Source organism: Salvelinus sp. IW2-2015, linkage group LG23, assembly GCF_002910315.2.
Source record: "Salvelinus sp. IW2-2015 linkage group LG23, ASM291031v2, whole genome shotgun sequence".
NCBI lineage: Eukaryota > Metazoa > Chordata > Actinopteri > Salmoniformes > Salmonidae > Salvelinus > Salvelinus sp. IW2-2015.
This window is the reverse complement of record NC_036863.1, coordinates 46,612,982-46,623,991: the sequence shown is the minus strand read 5'-3', so window position 1 is coordinate 46,623,991 and position 11,010 is coordinate 46,612,982. Positions and strand designations below refer to the sequence as shown.

At 42.8% G+C, this 11,010-nt stretch overlaps 1 protein-coding gene across 1 annotated transcript in view; it reads right to left on the bottom strand.

The window, feature by feature from the left end:
* LOC111950982 (mitochondrial import receptor subunit TOM40B) overlaps window positions 1-11,010 on the bottom strand; it is a 32,681-nt gene that overhangs the window by 6,442 nt on the left and 15,229 nt on the right. The window contains 3 exon segments of the mRNA XM_070434677.1: window positions 8,371-8,492; window positions 8,960-9,043; window positions 9,046-9,066. Coding sequence (XP_070290778.1) covers window positions 8,371-8,492; window positions 8,960-9,043; window positions 9,046-9,066 — 227 coding nt within the window.

Sequence of the window (11,010 nt, the reverse complement as noted above, 5' to 3'; positions counted from 1 at the left end):
GGGAGTTCATATAACTTGACAGTACTCTAAGTGTGATAGGACCAGGGATGACCATTTAACTGGACAGTACTCTAAAGTGTGATAACCAGGGATTCATCATAACTGGACAGTTACTCTAAGTGTGAGAGGACCCAGGGATTCATAAACTGGACAGTACTCTAAGTGTGTAGACCAGGGATTCATATAAGGGACAGGTACTCTAGTGTGAATAAGGACCAGGATTCATATAACTGGACAGTACTCTAAGGTGAGTAGGACCAGGATTCATAAATAACTGGACATACTCTAAGTTGTGATAGGACCAGGGATTCAATACACTGGACAATACTCTAAGTGTATAGGACCAGGATGGCATATAACTGGACAGTACTCGTAAGTGTGAATAGGACCAGGGATTCATATAAACTGCGGACAGTACTCTAAGGTTGTGATAGGACCAGGATTCATATAACTGGAACAGTACTCTAAGCTGTGATGGACCAGGGATTCATAAACTGACAGTACTCTAAGTGTGATAGGGACCAGTGGATTGAATCACCTGATTCAGTGTGCTAGATGTTACATACTTAACATTTCTTGTAACAGCAATTCCCCTTACCCATCTTATGATAACCATCTAGCACAAATACTTGATATACATTCAATGTGGTGTATTTCAATCCCTCTGACGCAGTGATATCTATCAGCACCTTGCTGAGGAGTAGTCTGCTCACAGATTATATTCGATAATCCCACTGCGTCCCTTAATCGACACGTTAGAGTACTGTCCAGTATATGAATCCTGGTCCTATCACACTTAGAGTACTGTCCAGTTATATGAATCCCTGATCCTATCACACTTAGAGTTACTGTCCAGTTTATATGATCCCTGGTCCTATCACACTTAGAGTACTGTCCATTATATGAATCCCTGGTCCTATCACACTTTAGAGTACTGTCCAGTTATATGAATCCCTGGTCCTATCACACTTAGAGTACTGTCCAGTTATATGAATCACCTGGTCCTATCACACTTAGAATACTGTCCATATAATGAATCCCTGGTCCTATCACACTTAGAGTACTGTCCAGTTATATGAATCCCTGGTCCTATCACACTTAGAGTACTGTCCAGTTATATGAATCCCTGGTCCTATCACACTTAGAGTACTGTCCAGTTAAATGTAATCCCTGGTCCTATCACACTTAGAGTACTGTCCAGTTATTATTGTAATCCCTGGTCCTACACACTTAGAGTACTGTCCGATTATATGTAATCCCTGTCCTATCACACTTAGGTAGTACTGTCCAGTATTATATGTCAATCCCTGATCTATCACACTTAGAGTACTGTCCAAGATTTAACGATGATCAATCCCCTAATGGTCCTAATCACCACCTAGTGAGTACTGTCCAGTTATATGGTATATCTAATGTGAAATAAAAAGTATCAACTGAATGTTAAATGTGTTTCCTGTCAGTATTTTTAATGATCAGTATGTTTACTCGTTGAATGTTTGTGAAGTTTTGATTTGTGGTTGTTTGTAATGTCTTGTTAATTGTTTTTGGACCCCAGGAAGATTAGTTAGCGTTACAGCGTTAGCTAATGGGATTCTAATAAAAAATAAAATAAGAATTCGGTGGAATACGTCCTTTGGTCTGATGAGTCCAAGTTTGAGATGTTTGGTTCCAACTGCCGTGTTCTTGTGAGATGTATAGTAGGTGAACAGATGATCTCTGCATGGTGGTTCCCACCCTGAAGCATGGAGGAGAGGTGTGATGGTGTGGGGGCTTTGCTCTGTGACACTGTTAGTGATTTATTTAGAATTCAATGCACACTTAAGCTGTATGGCTACCACAGCATTCTGCAGCGATAAGCCATCCCATATGGTTGCGCTTAGTGGGACTATCATTTGTTTTTCAACAGGACAATGATCAAACATACCTCCAGGCTGTGTAAGGGCTAGGACAAGGAGAGTGATGGAGTGCTGCATCAGAATGACCTGTCCTCCACAATCACCCAATCTCAACCCAATTGAGATGGTTTGGGATGAATTGGGACCGCAAGCAGTGAAGGAAAAGCAGCCAACAAGTGCTCAGCATATGTGGGAACTCCTTCAAACTGTTGGGAAAGCATTCCAGGTGAAGCTGGTTGAGAGAATGCCAAGAGTGTGCAAAGCTGTTGTCAAGGCAAAGGGTGGCTACTTTGAAGAATCTGAATCTAAATTATATTTTGATTTGTTTAACACTTTTTTGTTTACTACATGATTAATGTGTATTTCATAGTTTTGATGTCTTTCACCTATTATTCTACAATGTAGAAAATATTGAGAATAAAGTAGTATTGTGTCCAACTTTTGACTGTACTGTATATACAACAATATATACACACATTATATAGACACACATTATATAGACACACATTATATAGACACACATTATATATACACACATTATATATACACAACATTATATATACAGTCGTGGCCAAAAGTTTTAGAATGACACAAATATTAATTTCCACAAAGTTTGCTGCTTTAGTGGTATTTAGATATTTATGGCAGATATATCTGTTTGTTCCCCGAGCCACTTATTTATCACTTTTGCCTTATGGCAAGTGCTCCATCATGCTGGAAAAGCATTGTTCGTCACCAAACTGTTCTGGGTGGTTGGGAGAAGTTGCTCTCTGAGGATGTGTTGTGGCGGATGAATCAGAATTTGTTGGGTAACATAGATAATTAAGATGTTTTATTTGCATTAATATGCTAATGTGATATACTTTCATTAGAATGTATCCTTTTGGACCTATACTGTTGGCAGTTGCACTTTCCCTAAGCTGGGCTCAGTCACTTGGGGCCCAGAGAGGGGAGAGGTCAGGTTGTCTTTCACATTGATCCCTGGTGCTATGCAGAATATCCGAAAGGAAGAGGACAAAATGGAACATTGTCTTCATATGTGATGTGTCTTTACCTATTCTCTAAACCATGTGAAGGGATGGCGCGTGATTAATGGGGAACCAATTACTTGTCTGTGCGCCAGTCACTCCCTCCTTTTCCCACTGGGTGGAGGTGTGGTATGTGCGAGTGTCTGGAAACACATTGTATGTCACTCTGATCTTTACTACTTATCCTGGGATAGTGCGTAGACCTAAGGCCACTCCCCTCAGTGAGCTTGTCCAGGAGTGGGGGTGTACTTAGAGATGGGGGTATCTAGAGTTGATCATTGATATATGCCATTGGATGAGTTGGTGTTTTTGTACTTATGAAGTACCAGAACGAGTCTAGAACCTCGTCTGAGCGGACCAACTCAACATTCGCTATTAAATTCTGTTTATCTGGCTAAGGGATACTCCTTTCTCAAGAAAAGATATTTCTTTGTGAACAGTTCCTAAGATCTGTGGTTTGTCATGTAAGTTGAGAGGGGTGTATCTTGGCTATAAAAAGATCTTTGTATTTTTCTGTTGGTACTTCTAACAGGAGAGCGTGTATCCATTTGCTGTAATTAGAAAGCAGATAGTATTTATCCTTTAGTCTGGTGTTATGTTTTGAGGCCATGAGTAATAACCTGATTGGAAACTATCTTCATTCAATGCACAGAAAAGCTTTCATTTTGTTAGTTTATAGAACACAAATAATGTAGTTTAAGTATAAACTCTGACTAGTCGTGCACGTGTCAAAACTGCTCCTCATTTGAGTAATGACACAGCAACAAAAATCCACCCAACCAAGCATTTTGGTAGCACCGGTTCTATGTGTCCCTTGGCACAATTTGTGAGAGTATTGACCCTCAAATCCCCTTTGGCTTAGAATCAACCTCACAAAACACACTGTGAAGGTGAGTCACCATTACATGAGAAATAATCCTTGATTTGTACAGATACAATTTTTTCCAATAATTTACTTAACACCGACAGCAAGTTTATAGGACGACGATGAGGACCAGTGAATGCAGATGTTTTATCCTTAGGTAGTGGAATAACCTTTGACTCTTTCCAGACTTCTGGGCACAACCCCATACATCAAGCACTTATTAAAAATATKAGAGATTGGTGTAGATATTTGGTTAGCTGTAACTCTAAGCAATTTGGCGTCAAGATGATCTGTACCAGGTGACTTGTCTTCCGAAAGAGACAACAACATCCTTGCTACTTCTTCCCTTTCTACCTCTTCCCTTTCTACCTCTTCCCGGTCTACCTCGTCCCTTTCTACCTCGTCCCTTTCTACCTCGTCCCTTTCTACCTCTTCCCTTTCTACCTCTTCCCTTTCTACCTCTTCCCTTTCTACTTGGTGAAATTCAAAACCTGCATTGCCTCTCCTTCATGATACAATCTTTTGTAAGGGTATATGACATGGAGCCATCAGTTGGAATCATAGCATTCCTCAACTTGTCCACTTTGCTGGAATTACTTGTGTCTGTCGCTCCTCCTAACTCCTTGGGAAGGAGGGTGAACAATCAGTTTGTCATACCTCAGGTATGCTATGTCTGTCACACCCTGATCTGTTTCACCTGTCTTTGTTATTGTCTCCACTCCCTCCAGGTGTCGCCCATCTTCCCCATTATCTCCTGTGTACTTATACTGGTGTTCTCGGTTTGTCTGTTGCCAGTTCGTCTTGTTTGTTCTAGCCTACCAGCGGTTTGTCTCAGCGCATGCTTTTCCCCAGTCTCTCTTCTCGCCCTCCTGGTTTTGACCCTTGCCTGGCCTGTCTCTGAGCCCGCCTGCCTGTCTCTGAGCCCGCCTGCCTGACCACTCTGCCTGTCTCTGAGCCTGTCTGCCGTCCTGTACCTTTCCCCTACTTCTGGACTACCGACCTCTGCCTGTCTCTGAGCCTGCCTGCCTGACCACTCTGCCTGTCTCTGGCACCACCACTACACCCTGGTTTCCCAGACCAGTGAGCACGTTCCAGCTCTACCTGTTGATCCAGTTGTAGCTCCTCAGAAAACAGCTTTCGAACTTTGTCCTCTGATTCAGCCCATGTCTTACTTTGGCTCTCCTGGATACCATATATTACAATATTATTTCTCCTCGATTCTCCATCTAGGTAATCTGCCTTCCCAGACATGTTCTGGCAGTTCTCCCTGACTGTGGTGATTTCATTCTGCATAGAGGAACAGTTTCTGGGAAGTGTATCCTGTGTGGTCTTCAATACATCCACATCCTTCTGTGTGAACTGAAGGCTTGTTTTAATGTCTTGTACATCTTTAGTCAGGTCGTCCAGCTGTTTGTTGGTAGACTCCGTGATCATTTTGTATGAAGCTTTTAAAGCTATTTTCCTGCTGAAGTATCATTTCCTTATAGAAAACATTCTGCTTCTCCAAGAGTTCACGTACCTGCCCAGCAGAGATATGATCCTCATCTTTTTTCGGAGGCATGACAGTACTAATAGCAGGATAAGCCCTCTATTCACTCYGTGAAATGAGAGACGCCGGCAGTAGAAAACTCTGGAAATAGCTAGTCCTAAAACCAAGACAAATAGAAGTGCGGCCCTAGCCACAAGGGCTAACCGCTTAGCGTGCTTGGTATCCAGCAGTAGTAGCCCAGGTTGCCTAGATTCATAGCTAGCAGCTAGTCTAGCTGCTTAGCCATTGTATTACCACCTTGGCGTTTTTGCGACTCACTTGAAGGCCAGACTTGAAACTGGCACTTTCAGTGTTCTTAAAGTAATGATCGACTGTCGTTTCCTCTTTTTCTATCTGAGCGGCTTTCTTCACATGATATAGACCTTGGTCGATTTTACCAAAATAGGGATTTTTTACCTACGTTCGTAATCCACCCCTACACTTTCTCACAACAACACACATATGCTCTAATGCATTAAGGAAAGAAAATGCCACACAAGATTAACATCTGTAACACAGCAACACCTGTTGATTGAAATGCATTACACGGTCATTCCACCTCATGAAGCTGGTCCAGAGACGAGAATGCCAAAGAAGTGTGACAAAGACTCGTCGTCACAGGCAAAGGCAGGTGGACCTACTCATTGCAAGAATCTCAAATATAAAATATTTTGGCAATATATAAGCCTTATAACACGACTTTTTTCGTTACTACATGTATTCCATATGTCCGGTTATTTCCAAGTTGTTTGATGGTGTCAATTCAACTATTATTCCTAACAATAAGTCAATTATGACCAGCTATGTGTGGAAAGCTTAGGCACCGCAAGGGAAAGAAAAGAATAGATGTATCCCATACTTAGAAAACTCAGAGCATGTAATGTAAACAAAGTCAAGGGTGTCTGAAACAATACTTTCCGAAAGACACTGTATGCTATATTATCACACTTACCGTTCAAAAGTTTTCCGAAGGCAAGTCCTTAGAAATTCTCCTGTTTTTGAAAGAAAAAACACATTTTTTCGTCCATAAAATAACATCAAATTGAATCCGAAATACAGTGATAGACATTTATTAATGTTGCATAAAATGACTATTGTAGCTGGAACACGGCAGATTTTATGGAATATCTACATTGGCCGTACAGAGGTCCATTATAATCAGCAGCATCACTCCTGTGTTCCAACGCACGTTAATGTTAGCTCAATCAAAGTTTATTAATTTTAAAAGGCTAACTGGCATTAGCAAAACCCTTTTGCAATTATGTTAGCACAGCTGAAAAAACTGTCTGTCCTGAATTAAAGAAGCCATAAAACTGCCTTCTTCTAGAATAGTTGAGTATTGAGCTCAGTCATTTGTGGGTTTGATTACAGTTGCAAAGATGGCCAGAAACAAAGACATTTCTTCTGAAACTCGTCGATCTATTTCTCTTTCTGAGAAATGAAGGCTTATTCCCATGCGAGGAAATTGCCAAGAAACTGAAGATCATCAACGCTGTGTACTACTTCCCCTACACAGGAAAGCGCAAACTGCCGCAAACCAGAATGAAAGAGAATGGAGGCCCCGGCTGCACACAGCTGAGCAAGAGGACAAAGTACCATTCGAGTTGTCTGTTTGAGAACAAACGCCTTCACAATATCCTCAACTGGCAGCTTTCATAATTAGTACCCGCAAAACACCAGTGCTCAAGCGTCAACAGTGAAGAGGTGACTCTGGGATGCTGGCCTTCTATGGCAGAGTTGCAAGGAAAAAGCCATATCTCTAGACTGGCCAAAAAAAAAATAAAAAATTAATCGGGCCAAAAGAACACAGACACTAGACAGAGGAAGATTTAAAAAAGTCTTAATGACAGACGAATCGAAGTTTAGGTGTTCAAGATCACAAGAAGAACATTCATGAGAATAGAACTACGAAAATTTATAAGAGCACTGCTGGAGGATCCCTTAACGCCTACTCTGTCATTTAGAACAGGGGAGGCAAATAGGCTGAGGTTTCGGTTCGCATGGGCGCTGCGTGAAATCACGGGTGGTGGATAAAGTGGGAGATTTGTACAGGGTAAAAAGGAAGGCTAATCACTCCATTTTGCAACGCCATGCCATACCTGTGAACGACACTTAATTGGAGCAATTTCCTGTCCTACACAGGACACATGACACCAAAGCACAGCCCGAAACTATGCAAGAAACTATTTAGGGAAGAGCAGTCAGCTGGTATTCTGTCTATAATGGAGTGGCCAGTACAGTCACCGGATCTCAACCCTATTGCGCTGTTGTGGGAGCAGCTTGACCGTATGTACGTAAGAAGTGCCCATCAGACAATCAACTTGTGGGAGGTGCTTCTGGAAGCATGGGTGAATCTCTTCAGATTACTCACACAAAATTGACAAACTAGAAAACCAAAGGTCTGCAAGGCTGTATATTACTGCAAATGGAGGATTCTTTGGCGAAGCAAGTTTGAAGGACACAATTATTATTTAAATTAAAATCATTAATTTATAACTTGCGTCTTGACTATATTTTCCTATTCATTTTGCAACTCATTTCATGTATGTTTTCATGAAAACAAGGACATTTGTAAGTGACCCAAGTTTTTGAACGGTAGTGTATATTTAAGCAATAAGGCACGGAGAGGGTGTGGTATAGGCCAATCCACGGCTAAGGCTGTGCTTAACCACGACGCAACGCGGGGGTGCCTGGATACAGCCCTTAGCTGTGGTTTATTGGCAAAATAACACAAACCCCCAGGTGCCTTATGCTATTATAAACTGGTTACCAAACGTCATAAATGTTTTTGTCATCACCGTGGTATGTGGTCGTCACCAATCAGCATTCAGGGCTCGAACCACCCGTTCAGTATAACGCGTCGTTATATATATATCAATATTATACTCACTATATTGATATACTAATATAAGTGTTCATTATATATATATATATATAATAATATATATTATTATATATATAGAATATATAGAGTGTGATTATATATATGTGTATTTATATATAATATATATAGAGTGTGTATATATAATGTGTGTATATATATATATATAATACCTGAGTCTGTCCAGCCAGGGTGAGAATCCCTCCCTCTTCATGTCTTCCTCTGTGGTAGACCAGCTCTCCTCCCAACACCAGCCCTGAACACACACTCTGGAGGAAATGGGCAACCAGGATCACTACCCCCCCCCCCCCCACACACACACACACACACACACCACACACACACAACACACACAATCATATATATTATAATGACACTGACATATCATATTATAATACACACACACATTATCATATATATTATAATGACACACAGACATTATCATATTATATGACACACAGACATTATCATATATTTATAATGACACACAGACATATCATATTATTATGACACACACACATTATCATATATATATAATGACACACAAAGACATTATCATATTATAATGACACACAAACATTATCATATATATTATATGACACAACATTATCATATTATTATGACACACAACATTATCATATATATTATATGAACACAACATTATCATATTATAATGACACACACAACAATCATATAATTATAATGACACACACACATTATCATATATATTATAATGACACACAGACAGTATCATAGAAATACACTCAGCTACCTGACTCCCGTAGACATCAGGGTTCGCCATGGTAACAGCAGCTGTGAAGTCATTTCCTCTGTACTCCGTCTCAACTGCCACGTCATGAACTGAGCCGCTGGGTCTACACACACACACACACACACACACACACACCACACACACACACACACAACACACACACACACACACACACACACACACACCACACACACACACACACACGACTGGCTAGTACCTGGGACGCTTACCATGTACTGGACGACCTGGGTCTGACTGGCTATGTAACCTGGGACGCTTACAGACTAGAGTACCGGGTCTGACTGGCTATGTAACCTGGGACGTCTTACAGACTAGAGACCTGGGTCTGACTGGCTATGTAACCTGGGACGTCTTACAGACTGGAGGACCTGGTCTGACTGGCTATGTAACCTGGACGTCTTAGAGACTAGAGGACCGGGTCTGACTGGCTATGTAACCTGGGACGTCTTAGAGACTGGATGACCTGGTCTGACTGGCTATGTAACCTGGGACGTCTTAGAGGACTGGATGACTGGGTCTGACTGGCTATGTAACCTGGGAGTCTTAGAGACTGGAGGACCTGGTCTGACTGGCTATGTAACCTGGACGTCTTAGAGACTGGAGAACTGGGTCTGACTGGCTAGTAACCTGGGACGTCTTACAGACTATAAGAACTGGGTCTGACTGGCTATGTAACCTGGGAACGTCTTAGAGACTGGAGGACTGGTCTGACTGGCTATGTAACCTGGGACGTCTTAAGACTGTAGGAACTGGGTCTGACTGGCTATGTAACCTGGGACGTTTAGGAGACTAGAAGGACGGGTCTGACTGGCTATGTAACCTGGGACGTCTTACGACTAGAGGACCTGGGTCTGACTGGCTATGAACTGGGACGTCTTAGAGACTAGAGGACCTGGGTCTGACTGGCTATGTAAACTGGACGTCTTACAGACTAGAGGACCTGGGTCTGACTGGCTATGTAACTGGACGTCTTACAGACTGGAGGACCTGGGTCTGACTGGCTATTACCTGGGACGTCTTACAGACTGGAGGACCTGGGTCTGATGGCATGTAACCTGGGACGTCTTAGAGACTAGAGGACCTGGGTCTGACTGGCTATGTAACCTGGGACGTCTTACAGACTGGAGGACTGGGTCTGACTGGCTATGTAACCTGGGACGTCTTACAGACTGGAGGACCTGGGTCTGACTGGCTATGTAACCTGGACGTCTTACAGACTAGAGGACCTGGGTCTGACTGGCTATGTACCTGGGACTCTTAGAGACTGGAGACCTGGTCTGACTGGCTATGTAACCTGGACGTCTTACAGACTAGGAACCTGGTCTGACTGGCTATGTAACCTGGGACGTCTTAGAGACTGGAGACCTGGGTCTGACTGGCATGTAACTGGACGTCTTACAGACTGAGACCTGGTCTGACTGGCTATGTAACCTGGGAGCATCTTATAGACTGGAGGACCTGGGTCTGATGCTATGTAACCTGGGACGTCTACGAGACTGGAGGACCTGCGGGTTCTGACTGCTATGTAACCTGGACGTCTTAGAGACTGGAGGACTGGGTCTGATGGCTATGTACCTGGGACGGTCTAGAGACTGAGGACCTGGGTCTGACTGGCATGTAACTGGGACGTCTTAGAGACTAGAGGACCTGGGTCGACTGGCTATGTAACGGGACGGTCTTACAGACTGAGGACTGGGTCTGACTGGCTATGTAACCTGGGAGTCTTAAGACTGGAGGACCTGGTCTGACTGGCTATGTACCTGGGACGTCTTAGGACTGGAGGATCCGGGTCTGACTGGCTATGTAACCTGGGACGTCTTAGAGACGGGAGACCTGGGTCTGAGTGGCTATGTACCTGGGACGTCTTAGTAGACTGGGAACCTGGGTCTGACTGGCTTGTAACTGGGACGTCTTAGAGACCTGGAGGACCTGGGTCTGACTGGCCTATGTAACCTGGGAGTCTTAGAGACTGAAGGACCTGGTCTGACTGGTATGTAACCTGGGACGTCTTACAGATAAA